Source organism: Diceros bicornis, chromosome 18, assembly GCF_020826845.1.
Source record: "Diceros bicornis minor isolate mBicDic1 chromosome 18, mDicBic1.mat.cur, whole genome shotgun sequence".
Classification (NCBI taxonomy): Eukaryota; Metazoa; Chordata; class Mammalia; order Perissodactyla; family Rhinocerotidae; genus Diceros; species Diceros bicornis.
The window spans coordinates 19121746-19139519 of record NC_080757.1 but is presented as its reverse complement, the minus strand read 5'-3'; the positions used below and the strand labels follow the sequence as shown (position 1 = coordinate 19139519).

Here is a 17774-nt window from a genome sequence, read left to right as displayed (position 1 = left end):
GGTTTGTTTTGTGGGCTAGGGGCTCGTGAGTCCAGGGGTCTCTTACAAGGGGTTATATGTACACTTCAAGGGCACCAGGAAAAGAGGTAGATGAAGCCATTTGAAAACAATAATTTATTGCTTTTCCTTCCAAAGCTTTGTGAATTTACAAAAAAAAGGATCAAAGTTTACAGACTGCTCAGTTCAGACTGAGAATGCATGAGGTGAGAACCTGGACCACCACAGCCACTGGGTGTTCGCCAGCAGATATGCACTGACATCTGAAACACGCTCCCCAGGTTGGTTTTATTGCCTTCAGAGATGCTGCATTCCCTACACACCATCTCACGACATACTTGGGTCATTAGTCAAGTCACTGGAATGGGACAGAGGTGTTTTGGTTTGTTTTTTTTTTTTTGCCCTCCTGCTATAAAATGAAATTTTCATCTCATTTCTGAAAAATAAATTGGTCAATAAATTCATTTTGTTCTGCTTCTACTTTACACAAAGCTTCATATTCAACCCGATACCTGAAAAACAAAATTGTTACAAGCCCTAAAAATGGATGAAATAAACCATGGACTTAATTCTTCTAGAGAATACAGATGAGTTAGATGATTTGAAGAAACGGTGTGAGTTCAGAATGAAGAAGTTAGTGAAGGCAAGAAGGAAGAAAGTAAAAGGAAACGCCCCAGGGGAAGTCCCCAGCCCTGAGAGTCTTCCTTTCAGAGAGCCAGCCAACTTTGTGGACACTCCCTGAGCGTTCGTGCTCTCACACTCCTAAAGCTTGTTTGATGTTAACCCAATTTCTATTTCCTTCCCATCAAATGTAATTTTAATTTTACTTTATTTTTAAAATCTTCAAGTCAGGATGACAAGTGAGACACTTCTGGGAGAACAATGATGAATAAGGACAAGAGGTGACCATTCAAGAAGGAAAAAGAATTGCAGTTGAGTAAAGGACTTGCTTTACGTCATAACTTCTTACCTTTCGAGCTGCATTTTCTTTTCTGCTATTAGTGCCTGGAGTTGCTGCTGTTGGGCTTCTCTCTGCTTGGCTATGGATTTGAGCAAGTTCCGAGCACCAATGGCCTAGAAAAATAGTATTGCCAAAGAAGGTCATGGCTTCATTAAATCCGTCTTCAGCATTAAGTCCTCACCTGGGGAAGGGCCACTTGGGGGCTATCTAAGTGCCAGTGGGGAAAAGATGGCCAAGCCCCAGAGCTTCTGGAGGAAATCTGAACAAGGATTAAGCTCATGATCCCAAAGTGCCTGTATGAGAACTAGACCACAGCTCTGAGGCACATCTAGGAGCGTCCCCAGAGTCTGGCACACAGGTGTTCAGTGGCCCATTTGGTGGCCATGTAGCCTTGTGTCCTTTGCCAAGTCATCTGCACACCTTCATTTCTTCACTTATAAGTGAGGATAAAACCGCTGATCTCAGTGATGATGTGAATTTTAAAGGAAATAATGACAAAGTGGACTGGCGTGTAAGTATTTATTAGGTTAACTGGACCAGAATTTATTTGTTTTTTATTGAGGTATAATTGACATACAACATTATATTAGTTTCAGTTGTACAACAGTGAGTCTATATTTGTATAGGATTTGTTATTTAAAATCTTGTTTTAATTAAATAAAAGAATCCCGACCCCACCCCCAGCAAAAAAAAAAAAAAAAAAACCCACAAAAGGGCAGAAGGATGAGAAGCTAGTGAACCACGGTCCCAGGCCAAGATTTAGATAAAAGACATGCTGATCTTACCTTCATCTTCTCATTTTCTGCTTCTTTTGCAAGTTGGTCAACAAGCTCAATTAAACCACCAACTATTTTCTGAAACTGGCCAATTTCTTTTGGGGAAAGAACAAAAAACAAAATGTTTTCTTTTCTCAGCATCATCACTCTCCCTCAGCGTTCCCTTGCAGTGAGAGGACAGGGCTAACTGCCCCTTCTAATTTCTGACCAGTTTGGTGCCTGCTGGCCTCAAGTCTGCCACCCTTGGGCTGGACCTAGAGAAGGGGGGCCAGGGGGCCAGAGCTGGACTGAGGCAGACGTGGACCTTGAGTCCCCACTGAGCCAGCCAGCTGCTGTTACCTCGAGCTGTGAAGGCTCCTGTGGGCCCATCCTCTGGATGGACCCCATCCTGCTTTCTCAGGAGTAACAGGAAGCACAGAGGGCCATGTTTATGAAAGGACTGCCTCAGGACATGGATGCTGCCTCTTGACGAGCCACAGAGAAGACGCTAGATTTCAGTTAATGCTGGGGTGGGGGCTTTCCACCTGTGACCAGAGCTAATAAAGAGCTCAAAGCATTTAAGTGCCTAATCTCCCATTCAATTTTTTCAATGTCCTTGGGTGTGGTGGAACCCCACTTTCCTGAGGGGTAAACTAAGGCCCAGAGAGGTGGGACAAAATGCACACAGCAATCAGAAAACTGGCAACAGAACTCATGCTACCTTTTACCAGTCAAGCTCTTCTCCATAGCCTACAGAGTCCCCAGAAGGCTCACAAATCCCTGCTCTAGCTAGATCTGCTCTGTATTCGCTGCCATTGGGCTTGCTTGGCTGCTGGGACAGGACGTGTCCTGGATATCTCTAGCTCAAAAAAGTGACTTCATCGAGTCTGTTGAGCTGCTTCTAGGAGCACCAGTTAATCAACTTTCACTCCAAATAATGGCAAGCCTTCCACTGAGAACAATATTCCTCCCAACAAATCAAATCGTGAGTGTATAACTCTATTTCCCACCCCCAAGCCATGGCTCTGTCCCCATGAAGTTTAAGGTTTCTGAGAGCAAAAAAATCAAAGATGGCCTATCTAAAAAAGCACCCTCCTCTCCACATTCCAGTGTATGTTTTGACTGGTGCTCTGTGTGGGACTCCATGAGGGCATAAGAAGAGGGCGGGGAGACAAGGTGGGTGGCACGTGGGAATTCATAAAGGTCAGGCTCAACCTCCTGGGAGCCAGCAGCTCCATTGTGCCAGGGCCAAGAGCTGCAGGTGGGGGCGGGGCTGGGGCACAGTTGGAACAGCTCAAAGCTGAGTGGCACCATGTCTCCCCAAATGACACTCACTGTCCACAAAGTCCTTGCACTCTTCCTTGAGCTCTATGGTCTGCTGGGTAACCTCTGGGTCCAACACCCGCAGCTTGTTCAGCTCATCAAAGTGCAGCCCTGCTTCACCCAGGATGTCCTTGGCCATAGCTGAAAAGAAAGTGCAGCCCCAATCCCCAATCACTTCCCCGCCACCCAAGGAAATGCCTGCTTCCAGCCCAGCCCCACTCCTGCCCCCAGACACCAATGCCAAAAGCTCAGATGTTCCAAAGGCTCCCCGTTCCCTCTGCCTCCACCTCTCTGAGCCTCACCTGTTTCCCTTCCAGCTTCCCTAGAGGAGAGAAGTTCTGCTCTGAAGGGTGACAGTGGCAGCCAGGAGGAGATGTGTCATAGGAGCAAGGGTCAGGAAAGAATAAAGTCCGGTTGCTTGTCACAGGCATCGTTCATTCAACACACATTTCTTGAGTGCCTACTACATGCCAACACTGCTAGATGCTGGGGTACAAAGATGAGTGCACCATGGTGCCTGCCCTGGAGGAGCACAGAGTTTAGCTGGAGGAAGACAGACACGTAAACTGAAAAATCACACTGTTAAGTGCTTTTGCAGAAATATCACTCAAGCGCTGGAGGAGAACAGAGCAGTTAACTTGGGATGAGGCAGTGACATATGAACTAAGTTGTGAGCCATAAGCATATTTATTTATCCTCAGTTATGTACCCAAAAGGACATGAAAAAGCTTTTCAAATACAATACTGGAACAACACAAAAAGCAAGTAAAAGGGAAAATCTCAGTGAATTAAAAATTAAAGTTAAAAAAATAAGCCAGGAGTAACAGTATTACCAAAATGTATGCGACAGGACACTGTACACGTGCCTGAACTGGGACCCAGAGTTGGGTCAGTCTCTTTCTAGCAGAAAACAAAAAAGAATGAAGTATCAGCAAGAACATATCAAGCAAGGAGGCCCGAGAAAGGCATTCCAAGCCGAGAAAACAGCATGAACAAGAGCCTGAAGTCACTGAAAGGGCCTATCCTGCCTAGAAGACGACAGGACAAAGGATGGAGCTGGAAAGGTTGGTTGGGGCCAGAGCAGAAAGACCCTGTGTGCCAAGCTAAGGAGTTTAGGGGCTTCTTCTGTAGGCAGGAGAACCAGCAGAGATATCCTCTCCCTTCCCAGGCCACCTTGCATTCCTGCTCCAAAGGATGCCTCAACTCTGGGAAGGAAACACTGACAACTCACCCTCATTCTGGCTTAAAAAAAAAAAAAAATTCCAAAGGCTCCCACCACCTGGCCTTGAGCTAGCCCTTCCCTTTCTCCCACCTCTCCCAGCCTCACCTGTTTCCCTTCCAGCTTCCTTAGAAGAGTTCAGTTCTGATAGGGGTGATTCTGGAAGTGACTGCCCAGAGCAGGTGTACCATAGGACCAATGGTTAAAAAAGAATTAAGTCCCACTGTTGCCAGAACTGATTTTCAAGAGGATCAGAAATCCAGATTGATATATGAAATCTGATTTTTAAAGGAAGGAAAAAAACACATCCAACACTGTGTGGGCCAACTAATGCATGTCTATAGGCTGTCTGTGCATGACTGTGGCCCAGGGCCTTTGGCCTCACTGGAATCCACTGAAGTAAGCAGGCTAGCATCTTCCTTTTGAAACATTTTAATCATCCAGAGCTTTCTTATAATCAGGCTTTTTAAAAAGATCTGTCTTCCTGCTTGATCTGTTATATTTACACATATAATCTAAGCATTTAACACCTACCAGGTGATTAATCAGACCTGCTGCTCTAGAAAGCTTCAATTAACCTTCAACTTCCACTCGCTCCCCTGCGAGTATGCATTTATTCAGAAATATCTACCGAGTCCCTGCTCTGGTGATAAGAGTAGTGAAGAAAATGCCTTATTGCTTTAGTTCCTGACTTCTGGACAGACAGCAAACAAATAATCACAAACTGTGATAATAGTATGAGGAAAAGCACATGGTGCTTTTGATACCAGCTCAACACAAGGTTGACATAAGGGAAGCCATACTGTAGAAAAGAAACCCTACTGTAACTTTGAATGACCTCTGACTAACTAACCCAGCTGGATATGCACCCTCCAGGAGATCTAACGGCTCTGTAGATTTTACAACCCCTGCTTGTGTATGTACCTCCCCGCTGCAATAAGAGGATAACTTTGTGCTTTTGAGTTCCTTAGGAATGTGATGACGCCCAAACAGAGAGTCTATGCTGAGAGCCATCATCAATGAAACTGAAAGATCTGGTGTGGCGACTCCCAGTCTGTAACACCAGAAGGTCGACATTCCTAACCCCCTCCCCTATACCCCACGGGCCTATATAACTGCTGTAAGATTTTGTGCCCCCTGAAGATGGTTCTTTTGGGCATTAGTCAGCCATCTTCCCCTTGCTAGCAAGCTGTAATAAATAGTCCTTTCTCTCCTACCTCCTTGCCTCTTGACTATTGGCATGTCTTGCGGCGAGCAGAAGACCTCCACTTGGGGGGTAACACTATGTGAAGCTGTAGCATGAGGACAGAATTCATATGGGGGGGGTGTCAACAAAACCCTTCTGAAAAAGTGACACTTCAGCTGAGACCTAAAGGATGGCCAAAAGTTTGTCAACGGAAGGGGGGAGGAGGCATTCCTGGCAGAAGGAAAAGCAAGTGTGAAGATCCTGAAGCTATAAGAAATTTAATGCATTCCACGAACTGAAAGGCTAGTGTGACTGAAACCCAGTGAGCAAAGGGGAGTGTGGAATAGGATGAGGCTAGATGGGGAGGCTATAGCTGGATCACGGAAGGCTCTGAAAGCTGCAGTAATGAGCTTGGACTTTCTCATAAGGGTAATGGGCAGCCAGTGGATTCTCAACAGATCTTATAACAAGATCTGCCTTTTAGAGAGCTCACTCTGACCCAGAATGGAGAATGGATTGGAGGGAACAAGGTAGGGCTACACCTACCTTCCTCATCACTGTAACCCTGGCATCTAGCATGGTGCCTGCTAGATGTGGCACTCAGTAAATGTTTGTGGAATGGCTGACTGTGAAAACAAAGGAGCCCATTACAGTAACCAAAGATTGGAGCTGAAGAAAAGTGTTCTGAGGTGAGATGTTTTGTAAGTCGAGTTGATAGGACTTAGTAAAGGATTGATTGAACGTAGCGGTTTGGAGATGAGTAAAGGAGAGTCAGGCAAGATTCCCACGCATCTGGCTTGAGCCAACTGTACGGCTGGAGAGGAGAGTTGAATGAGATGGGTAAGACCGGAGAAGGAGCGCAGGGAGAGGGCTCGCAGCCGACTATCGGATTCACTCCCAACTCCCACCACACGCGCGTGTCTGAGCATCTGAGGAACACTGGGCACAAGGCAGGACTGGGCTCCCCGAAGACGAGGGCGGTGTCGCCCTCTCCGCCCCCGGGCTCTCCCCGATCCACGCTAGGCCATACGAGCCTGCTCCATCCATGCGGTGTGGGGAGAGGGCACTAGGGGAAAGTTAGGAAAGCCTGGGTGATGGAACCGGCTTTACTACGTAAACTCCTTGAACTTATCTGGGCCGCAGTGTCCTCATAAGATCGTTCCGAGCCTCAACGCGTCAAGCTCCAGGCCCAAGCTAGGCGAGAAACCGCTCCCAGAGAGCGAGCGGAATTCCCACGTTTCCTTCGGCCTGGGACTGCCTTTCCTCAGGGCGCGGGCCCGTCAGGTTCACCTCGCCCCGGGTCCGCCCGCGTCCCCGGACCCGGAGTCACGGCCTACCTGCCCACCGGGTACCGCGGCGCGCCGCGCCCCAGGCTGACGTCGGCGGGCAGCTTCTCTCTCCGGTCAGCGGCAGCCGGTACCTTACCCGCCCGCCTCAGCCGCTGCCACGGCTACAGGACCTGTTTACCCATGACGTCACTACCTAACACCGGAAGCACTTACCGCAGCCCAACCCGCAGAGCCTGCGGGAAAACGGAGGTCTAAGAGGAAGGACGGCTGCCTACAAGATCCAGAGGCCTTTGCGCCGGAAAGGCCGCCGGAAGTAGCTGTGCGCTCTCAGCGGAATACTCTCAGGGGCTCCTCCCTCCTCCCTGATTGGGTGTTAGGCATCCCCGGCCTCAGCGTGCCATGCTCCCAGATCGGCGGGGCTGGGCAGCGGCTCGGGGTGGAGTTCGCGGGCGGAGGATGTGAGCTCACACGCTGGGATTGCTGGCGGGCAGGCGGCCACAGTCTGGGGGCGGCACGGTGTCGGCTTGCAATCCAGCTGAGAGGAGAGGCACCCCCGGGGACGGTGAGAGTCGGGTCTGCCGATGCCCTAGGGGAAGGGATGGACTGGCCGCGGACTGGAGCAAAGAGACCCCCACCCGGTGCTGGGGAAAAGGCGTGGGACGGCGTAGGGGAGATGGAGAGCTCAAATCCTCCCCTGGGAGTGGGTGTCAGAACCGATCCCGGTTTCTCGGTAGTGAGGTGGGGTACGGGCTGGGGAAGACTCGACACTGGGCAAATTTCCCGTGGGTTGGGTCTCGCTAAATCTCCCCAGACCCTTGGGATGAAGCCGAAAATTTACACCTAGCATTTCTGCTAGATCCGCCCTCTCTAGACCAGATCGGCCCCACTCCCCCGCCTCCGCCATCCTCCGTGTGTGACGGATTTCTGGGTCCTTCTTTCTTTAGGACCCCACCTTCTTCCACAGCTGTGGTTGTCTGCCCTTTATTCTGCTTGGGTTCCCTTTAGCTTCGCTGAGTGAGACGCGGATACGCCCCTAGCCCCTGGCATCCCCAAATATCCACACACAAAGTCCGGAAGGAAGAGCGCTGAGGCTATCAATGGAAACTTCATTCTCACTGGAATTACTTTCTGGGGCGTCACCTGCCACAGGATTCCTGGAGCCCATTGGCCTGGGCGGAATCTGAGCTGACGTCATCCATGGGCTCAAAGCAATTGCTTTGTAAGAAAGGAATAGATTAGCTCTGGATTTGTCTACCTCCGTTGGCAACCGCCTAGCCTTTGAGCTCCTTTGCTTTGGTAGAATATGTATGTGTACTTTCTTTGATCCTGGGGAAATTGGGGCTAGACACAGAATACGTAGGTAACTTGCTAAAACCTGTTGAAGAATGGATTTATTCCCTTGGGGTGGGCGGAGGAAGGTAAGGTGATCTCATACCACTCACCATTACTTACTGATTGGGCAGTCTGCTGGTGAGGGCTCAGCTCATCCATACTCCGTCTTGAAGGCAAATGAGAGTCTCCTGGACAAGCCCACTTGCTCTCTTGCACCCTTACAATTCATTCTCTACGCAGCAGCCAGAGTGATTTTTTTCAAAATGTAAATAACTCAGGTCATATCACTCCCCTGCTTAAAACCCTCCAATCGATTCCCATTGCAATTAGTATAAAATCCACTCTCTAATATGATCTGGCCCCTGCCTTCCTTGACTTGAAATCAAGCCAACATCCCCCTTCTTTCTATGCACCAGCCATCTTGGCCTTGTTTCTGTTGCTAAACCTTGTGTCTAACTGAGGAACTTTGCCCTTACTCTTCCATCTATCTGGAATGCTCTTTCAGACCTCAGCTGGAATGTCAGCTTCCTAAAGAGGCTTTCCCTGACCCCCTGTCTGAATTAGTGCTTCTCACCAGTCACTCTCTTATCTCTGTTTTATTATCTTTATTACATTCCTCACCTTCTGGAATTGCCTGCTTATTTATTCATTTTCTTGTTGTCTGTATCCTCCCACTAGAATGTAAGCTCCATGAGGCCATAACTTGTTTGTTCTTTTCTGTATCCCCAGTGCCTTGCATGGAGCAGTGGCACAATCAATGCTAACTCTTAGTATTTTTATTCTTGTTTACATTATGATGCTTCTTTGAACTCCTTGAAGGCGAAGACGGTATCTTTTCATCTGTCTATTGCTACTGCTTAACATAGTAGGCACTCAATATTGTTTTATTGCTGAATGAATTAAATGAGCTAATATATATTAAATGCCTAGAATAGTGCCTGGAACATAGTAAACATGCGAAGAATGTTTGCTATTATTTTTTTTTCAGTGACTGAATTTCAGTGATTCTTTAGAAAACCAAAACATATAGCATCTAAATCATGAGGGGTGACCTGGCTTTGCTCTCCTCTGCTTTCCTTGCCCTCCCTCCTCTGAACTCCTATCAGTGTTTCACTTTCCAGATCACTTAACTGTTTTTAGATTTATCATCTGTTTTTTTCTAGCCCTTTCTCCCCATTCTTGTTGGGAGGGAAGAGAGGAAGAGATAGGGCTGGGCCGCCTCTCAGGAAAAAGAAGCAAAAATAGCCATCCTGTAGTTGCTCTGTCCTGGAAAATGGTGACAATTTCAGGAACTTAGGACAGGGCTGATGCCAAGAAAGAGGAAGGTCAGGAAACCCCGGCTGGAGCCAGAGTAGCCCCTGCCAGGAACACTGGCCGACTCCCTCCAACCTGGCTCCTTCCATGCTCTCCTGAAGCTGCTTTTACTTGCCTTCCTGAAGCCAGACTCCGGGTGGTGCTCCAAGTAAGAACTGGTGCAGGCTGCTCCTGAGCCTGGAATCTTTAGAAAGGAAGCGCATCCTGTCACTCGGGCTCCTGGGAAACTCCCAGGCTGGCTGGATTCCCAGTATGTTTGGCTGGAAGTCTTGGATCCTGGGAACCTTGAGAAGAAAATAACTGGAATCTGACTGGTGGATCCCCAGGGTGGGGACTTCTGTTCTGCCCAGTCTGTTCCTCAAGCCATCTCTGACCAGCTCCAAGGGTTTGCTTGTCCTCCTTGCCGTCCAGAGCTGAGCTGGGTCTCAGGGAGGCTGGTGAGGTGACCAGTTCCCGGCTCTGTGAGACTGTGCTCCCAAACCTGATTCCTGGTTCCATAAATAACAGCAGGAGTGTCTTTCTTTCTTTCTTTCTTTTTTTTTTTTGTGAGGAAGATCAGCCCTGAGCTAACATCCGTGCCAATCCTCCTCTTTTTGCTGAGGAAGACCAGCTCTGAGCTAACATCTGTTGCCAATCCTCCTCCTTTTTTTTTCCCCCAAAGCCCCAGTAGACAGTTGTATGTCATAGTTGCACATCCTTCTAGTTGCTGTATGTGGGACACGGCCTCAGCATGGCCGGAGAAGCAGTGCGTCTGTGCGCGCCCAGGATCCAAACCTGGGCCGCCAGGAGCGGAGCGCGCGCACTTAACCGCCAAGCCACGGGGCCAGCCCCAGGAATGTCTTTCTTAAGGCCTAGGGCCTTAGCCTCTGCCAGGGAATCTAGGGCTTATTAAGGAGAGAATGACTGGATAGTCAGTGTTTCTCCTCCTGTCCCCTCCTGACTGAGGGCTCTCCTCTCCTGACTTCTGTCTTCTCTCCCATCTCCTGCTCATAGCACTGAGAGCATGAGGCTCTGGCCCCCACTGGCCACTCACTTGTGACCCTTCCACCACGGTGGAGCCTTCCAAGCCGACCTCCTGCCGTGTGGTGATCTACCTGCAGCGGGAGATGTCAGGGGATACCTGTCTATGCCCAGCCTCAGGGGCCAAGCCCAAGCTAAGCGGCTTCAAGGGAGGAGGCCTGGGCAACAAATACGTCCAGCTCAATGTGGGCGGTTCCCTGTACTACACCACCGTGCGGGCGCTCACCCGGCACGACACCATGCTCAAGGCCATGTTCAGCGGGCGCATGGAGGTGCTGACTGACAAAGAAGGTGAGGCATTGGGGCTTAATGAGTGGGGTGGGGAGGGAGGGAGGAGTTCCTGAGGAAGTGACTTCAGGGCAGGGCTTAATGCCGACAGTTCTAGAATCTAGATTCATTTTTCCAGTTCACCTGGTATACGACTCCTTCACCTGGAGTGCTTAGTAGAGCTTCGGAATTCTTTGAAATTGTACATAGAATGTTGTGTGTTTATGCATTTTCCAGAGAAGATCCATACTTGTTTTATATTCACATAGGACTAGATTCTCGTAAGAACCATCCCTGTAGCAACTGGGCAGTGGGCAGAAGGCAAGCAGGGCGTGATGGGTTCTGTGTTGCTGTGAGGTGGGCCTGAGCACTCCTGAGCTTAGATCCCTGTGGGCCTCCACAGAGCCTGGAGGGCCCATTGTCTTCCAAGGCATGTGCCAGTTCTTGGTTTCAGGGAGGAGGAGTGAAGAGCAGCCATGGACCTAGGAGCTAGAGGTTCTGTTCCCATTTCTGTTACCCTGTGCCATGGGCTCTGTGCTCATGTGCTCCTTGCCACCTGCCACCAGGCTCGTCAGGTGGCCTTTGCTTGCTTCTGAGGTACCTGGAGGCAAACAGTAACCCTCTGGGGCCTGTCTGAATCCCTAGGCTGGATCCTCATAGACCGATGTGGAAAGCACTTTGGCACCATTTTGAATTACCTCCGAGATGACACCATCATCCTCCCTCAAAACCGGCAAGAAATCAAGGAATTGATGGCTGAAGCAAAATATTACCTCATTCAGGGGCTGGTGAACATGTGCCAAACTGCCCTGCAGGTACGGAGGCAGAGTTGGGGCAGGTTGATGAGGTTAAGAGAGACAAAGATCCAGTTCCTGGAAGGCTGTGTGGCAGCTGTGGTTGATGAGTCCAAACCTAGTTAGATACACCAGGTGGTGCCCAGACCAGGTGAGCTGGCAGCCAGTCAGTTTGTAAGGTGATGAACTCAGGCAGTCTGACTAGGCCCTGCTTCTAGTTTATATGCCTAGATATCTGGATCTTAGGTTTTCTGGGAATGGGGGTCTGCTTGCCAGCTGGCAGTTTCTATTGCCAGGGGCCTCCCGATCTCTGTCTGATGCCTCCTCAGCCAGCAGGGGGTGGCCGTGATAGAGGGGCTCAGACGGCTCCTGGGGAAAGCCTGGCTAAGCCTGGCAAGCAGAAGATCTCAAAAAGATTCTCGGCTGTGTGTGTCACCCAGGACAAGAAGGACTCCTACCAGCCTGTGTGCAACATCCCCGTCATCACATCCCTGAAGGAGGAGGAGAGGCTCATCGAATCCTCCACCAAGGTACTGGGGCCTCTGAGGGCTCTGGGCAGGGGATGTTCTGACCCTGGCCTGGCCCTCACGCTCTCCTCCCTCACAGCCCGTGGTGAAGCTGCTGTACAATAGAAGCAACAACAAGTATTCCTACACCAGGTAGGGTGGGCGTCCTGGGGAGGAGGGTGGTGCGATGCCTGGGAAAGGGCTGCAGAAGCTGGTGAAAGGGCTAAACAGCCAGAAGGTGGGCAGCAGACCCGAGGGAAGCCCCCTGCACTCCTGGCACGATTGGCATGGGTCTGGGTCTCTGGAGGGAAGAACAGGGAGGAGAAGAAATGAAGGCAGAGGCATTTGGAGGTTGATGCAGGGTCTTGGCTGAGATAGAGACGAGATCGAACATGTGTCATGTCAGGCCGCATGCCAGGTGTTTTCCCAGCATTATCTTCTGGGGTGGAGGAGGGATGCTGGGAAGCCAATGGGCTGGGACTCCTCATAAGCCAGCCTTTGTACTTCATAGCTGGGCCAGTTTCCCCCATGCCCCCCAGTGTCCTCTCGACAGGCCACGGTTAGGTATACGCAGGCGGCTGCAGGCTCAAGAGTCCCAAACCCTCCTGGTGACTCCCTGTGGACAGACACATTGCCAGCATCACCCCTACAGCAGGGAAGGAATCCTGCTGAGACAGCAGCGAGCCTCCTTCCTTCCCGGCCTAACAGGAGGAGATCTCCCTCCCTCAGTTCTCTCTGCTTTAACTTAACTCACCTCCTTTTCCTCACAGGCCCCCAAACCCAGAAGGGGATCCGTGACCCTTTCTTGTCCTGTCCCCTCTGGCATCTTGACTTTTCCTTATTTCAGCAGGGGAGGGGAAGGCAGGGGAGAGCCCAGCTAGCACCCTCCCTTGTGCTGGAACCTCATTCCCAGGCCTGCGGGCCCTCGCGGGTTTTTCAGCAACTCCGATGACCACCTGCTGAAAAACATCGAGCTGTTTGACAAGCTCTCCCTGCGCTTCAACGGCCGTGTGCTCTTCATCAAGGACGTCATCGGCGATGAGATCTGCTGCTGGTCCTTCTACGGCCAGGGCCGTAAGCTGGCGGAGGTGTGCTGCACCTCCATTGTGTACGCCACGGAAAAGAAGCAGACCAAGGTATGGAGGGCTTCCCTCTGCGGGGGGGCCCAGACACTCACCAGCGCAGCCCGACAGCCTTTCACCACAGGGAGCAAAAAGGGCGTACGTTTTGCTGTCTGTCTTTCCCACACTCGTCGTGATGGTGCTGGGCAAGGACGAAAGCCAATACAAGGGGTTCGGGGAATGGCATGGAACTGTTTGTTCCTGTCAGCTGAGAGGCAGGGGCTGGTGACCAGGAGGGAACAGTCTGGTGTGGTGGGAAGGACCAGGTCTGTGGAGTTGGCCCAGTTCAGGTTTGAATTCTGGTTCCACCATTTGCCAGTTTTCTGACTTTGGATAAGCCATTTAAACCATCTGGGCCTCAGTTTCCTCATTTGCAAACATAGGAATGATAGGAATTTAACAGAGCTATTACGAAAATGAGACAGTTCTTAGAAGCAGTGCTGTGTAGTGGAAACAGCTGTTCAGATCTCTCCTCTGGCCCCTGCTGGTTGGGTGTGCCTGCTCAGTCAGCTTAGCCTCTGCAGTAACAACAGTGCCGGTCGCGTGTGAGGGACTGGGTGGGTGATAGTTCACGCACACTCAGCTAACCCCGTTCTCCCAAGCTGCAAGCAGTCGGTGTCCTCCTCTGAAAGCAGCTGCCCCCGTGACTGTGTGCTATGGAGACAGCAGGGCTTTGCTGGGTTGGAAGGGAAGCTCATCTGGGGGAGGGTTCTGTGCGTGGCTCAAAGCAGCCAAGCTCACGGAGCACCTTCTCGGCCCCCAGATGACTGAAGTGCCTCCAGCTTGGTGGTCTGAGGGTCTACGGTCTAAGCCTACAGGAGGTGGCCCTGCTTCCTCCTGTCATTTTGGGAGTGGGGGCTCCCGTGTGCACATATCATTGGAGTCAGGATTCAGGGGCAGGTCTCTGTCGGGGCTGATTACACTGTGGAAGTGGCAGCAGCACCTGTCACCTTCCTAAGCTCTTTCTCTTTCATGAACTTTTTGACCCCTCACACCACACCTGTGAGACAGGCTGGGCTAGAGCCATTCTGCCTATTTGACAGATGAGAGAATAGAAGCTCAAGATGACACAGCAAGTTAGGCTAGAATTCAGATGCCTTGAATGCCATCCCTTTCCGTCTTCCATGAAATGTTCACAACTCTCTGAGGTAGATATTACCATGATTTTACACATGTGGAAACTGAGGCACAGCAAGGTTAAGCCCAAGGCCCCACAGCTAGTAAGTGGTGGAGCTGTATTTGTACCTAGGCCTGACCACAGAGCCAAGGCCCTAACCTCTACGCATATTAGTCCATTGGTCTGCTCTTGGGTGGGGTGTGGGGAGGGTGCTAGTCTTCTGCATCCTTATGTCCACAGAGTGCATCTCATACCTCCTTCAGAGGGAGACCTGCCCTCCCTCATGAGATAGAAAGCCATCTGTCGTGAGAGAGTTCAGGAGGCCTTATGGAGCCAGCACAGGGCCAAGGGCCCTGACCTGCTGCTCCCTCTCTGGCATGAAACCTCATTCAGTCCTCTTGTCCCCCTTGCCCCAGGTGGAATTCCCAGAGGCCCGAATCTATGAGGAGACACTCAACGTCCTACTCTATGAGACCCCCCGAGTCCCTGACAACTCCTTGTTGGAGGCCACAAGCCGTAGCCGCAGCCAGGCTTCCCCCAGTGAAGATGAGGAGACCTTTGAACTGCGGGACCGTGTCCGCCGCATCCATGTCAAGCGCTATAGCACTTATGATGACCGGCAGCTCGGCCACCAGTCTGCTCATCGTGACTGACAAGACCCTCAGGGATTCAGGGCGTCGGACACCCTGTCTCCCCTCTTGTGGAACCCTGCCCCATTGGCCAGCCCACGCTGCTGCTGGCTGGGTCTCTGCTCTAGCACCCAGAGGCATGACAGGCACTGCCAGGGAGGTCCAAGCGCCTGAGCAGCAGTGGGGCCCCATCCCTTTGCCCCGCTCCCTGAGCACTTCAGGCTGACTGAGTCCTGGCCCCTTTGCTCAGCGTCTCCCTCCCTGCCTGACAGGTAGCCGTTTCTGCCCCTGGGTGAATGGACTGACCTGCCCACCTCCCGCTGAGAACATTCCCCTTGGCCTTTTGCCGATCGCCCCTTTCCTTTTCTGAAGGGCTGCCATTAGGCCTCAGCTGAGGCTCAGGGGGAATGAGTTTGTTCTGTGGGGAAGGTGGCTTCTGGTGCTGTGGAGACCCAGTTTCTTACAGAAGGTGGGGCTCCTTTTTTCCTAAGGTGTTTAAGCACAGGCTTGATGGATTTGGTTTTTTAAAAATAATCTAGGAAATGAATAGTTTTAAGTCTAATAATGAGGGAACTGGGTATTTCTGCTACTCCTTCAGGGTGCTAAGACCCTGGGTAAGGCAGAACCCCTGGCCCTTTTCCATGCCTTTGGGATCTGTTTCTTTAAAGCACTTTGTACTTTTATTCAGGAGATTTGTATTCAGCCCTGACCCACGTTGTCTCTTTCTGACCCTGATCCCCTCTTCCCTGCAGAATCAAACTGAGGGAGGGGATAGAAGAAGCAATAAAAGGAAAACTGACCAGCTTTGGCTGTGCCAGCTTGGCCCAGCAGCCATCCCAGAGAGCGCTGAGGAAGGAAAGATGTGTAAGTTGGGACCTGTGGTCCTAATAACATGCCTGTGAGAAAGGACATTTTACCCCAACACCTTGGAGTCACATAACTGACTCCCAGGTCTATCGTGATTCTACTTTTGGTTCTCTTGCCCTCAGCTCCAAGGCATGCTGTCCTTACCTTAAAGCCAAAGAGCCATCATAGGGGCCAGGAGCTGTTTGGGGCCAGGAGCGTGAGCTGCAGCAGGAAGGCTGTGGAGCCCATGGGCACTGCACTTGCATGCCCATCAGCCGAGGACAGTGAACGCAGAGCCCTGCACTCCCAGCAGCCCTGCGCAGAGGTGGCATGTGCTTGGTCATACATCCCTCCTCCCCCCATCCATGCTACTGGTTTTGTGTCCTGGCTGGGGATGGTGGTTCTGGCCAGTGGTGAGTCTGAACACAGGATGACATGAGCAGCCTAAGACCCTTGAAAGGTTTCACTTCTTTCTTGTTGGGTAACTTGACCATGGGGATGCCAAGCACCAACTCTTGGGCAAGGGTGTGCATTCCTCTTCAGGGCTTTGGTTTTCATTACCTTCTGTTTGGCTTGGCATTTGAGAAGCCGCTTATCTGAATTCTTTTCCAAAGGAATGCCATTTGGGCGGGAGCTGTTCAGCTAGCCTAACAAAGCAGCATAGCCACTCAGCAGTACACACTCATTTGGGAAGGGACACAGGTTATCAAGTTCATCTCTCTTGACTACTCTTACTATATAGCTAAGTGGCTGCTCCTGGCTGACCCCATAGAGCATAGGCAAATGCCAGGCCAGGGTTAGCAGACACTCAGAAGGACCTGAAATGACATGATGGGGCAAGGGAAATGTGACTCTAATCAGGCATTTCATACTTGTTGCAGTCTTGAACATACAAAAACTTTCAGGTGAGGCCCCCTGGTGAGCAGCTAGGAACAGTTCTTCCAGCCCTCACTGGAGTAACAAGATGAAGAAAAATCTGTTTCTTTGGCCAGATTCCAGCTTTGGCTTTGTGGCTTTCTCACAGAGACTAGAATGCTTCTGCCTGAGGCCTATTTCCTCAGCTGCTCTCCTTTTTTTGTGTGTGTGTGTGTGAGGAAGATTATCCCTGAGCTAACACCTGTTCACCTGTTGCCAATCCTCCTTTTTTTGTTGTTGTTTTTGCTGAGGAAGATTGGCCCTGGGCTAACATCCGTGCCCATCTTCCTCTACTTTATATGGGATGCCTGCCACAGCGTGGCTTGGTAAGCAGTGTGTAGGTCCGCGCCCGGGATCCGAACCTGCGAACCCTGGGCCACCAGAAGCAGAGTTTGCAAACTTAACTGCTACACCACTGGGCCAGCCCACAGCTGCTCTCCTGAAGCCCTTTAACACTCAAAGTCCCAGCTCCCCACTGGGGTGTTTTAATGTTTGTCCTTTGACCTCCCCAGCCCCTGTAGCCTCTCTTTACTGCTTTGACATTCAGATCCTCAGCTGTCTCAGTGGTGACTAGTCTTTCTTCCTGAGAAAGCACAATAGTCTGGAACTCTGGGCACTTATCTCCTTGGTCTTAAGAAAAATACTAACATTGAACTCATTGAAGTAATCTTAGGTTCTTTGATCAGACTTCATGGCATAAGGGTTTGAGGAATTTTCTTTGAGTTTTCCAGCCCTATTCGGAACGCAGTTCTTGGCGGTGTGAAATTTTCAACTCCAAGCAGCCCAGGGGAAAGTAAACAAAAAGTGTGGATGAAGGTCAAATCTTCTTGTCAGTTTCTGAGAAAACTGCTCTTAACCACACCTACCAGTATTTGGTTTTATTCAATTTGTTATCTGATCAAGATCTGCCTGAAGGATGACACAGGTCCTGACATGAGAGAACTTCTTTATCATGTAACTGCAATTCTTTGTTGCTCAGCATAGGTGATGGAAACAAACACTAATTTCTAATAAAATTGTGTTACACACCAGTGGTACAGAGCCGTGCTTACAGTGAGTATAGCTTGGTCAGCTCGCTGCTGTGGACATAGTTCTTGTTTTTCTGTTCACCACCTGACTGTGTTCTTGCTGGGTTTTAAGTCCAACTGCACTCAGTTGCCCTGCAACCCCAGTTCCCCCTGGT

At 50.6% G+C, this 17774-nt stretch overlaps 2 protein-coding genes across 4 annotated transcripts; one reads left to right on the top strand and one right to left on the bottom strand.

The window, feature by feature from the left end:
* Positions 1-95: 95 nt before the first annotated feature.
* IFT20 (intraflagellar transport 20) lies at positions 96-7005 on the bottom strand. Of its 3 annotated transcripts, XM_058560293.1 has the most exons (6): positions 6779-6885; positions 3339-3379; positions 3049-3177; positions 1744-1829; positions 968-1071; positions 96-509 (listed from the first exon to the last, which is right to left on the bottom strand). In XM_058560293.1, the coding sequence occupies exons 3-6, from the start codon at positions 3173-3175 to the stop codon at positions 428-430; spliced, it is 399 nt and encodes a 132-aa protein (XP_058416276.1). In that variant the 5' UTR covers positions 3176-3177; positions 3339-3379; positions 6779-6885; the 3' UTR covers positions 96-427. The 3 variants fall into 3 exon arrangements, with proteins under 3 accessions (XP_058416276.1, XP_058416275.1, XP_058416274.1); XM_058560292.1 differs by lacking the exons at positions 3339-3379; positions 6779-6885 and adding an exon at positions 6944-7005; XM_058560291.1 differs by lacking the exon at positions 3339-3379 and having other exon boundaries at positions 6779-6901.
* Positions 7006-7160: 155 nt separating this feature from the next.
* Positions 7161-17628, top strand: TNFAIP1 (TNF alpha induced protein 1). Its single transcript, XM_058560289.1, has 7 exons — positions 7161-7292; positions 10370-10687; positions 11309-11478; positions 11898-11987; positions 12064-12116; positions 12904-13099; positions 14618-17628. Exons 2-7 carry the CDS (start codon positions 10483-10485, stop codon positions 14852-14854), a joined length of 951 nt encoding a protein of 316 aa, XP_058416272.1. The 5' UTR covers positions 7161-7292; positions 10370-10482; the 3' UTR covers positions 14855-17628.
* Positions 17629-17774: the final 146 nt, after the last annotated feature.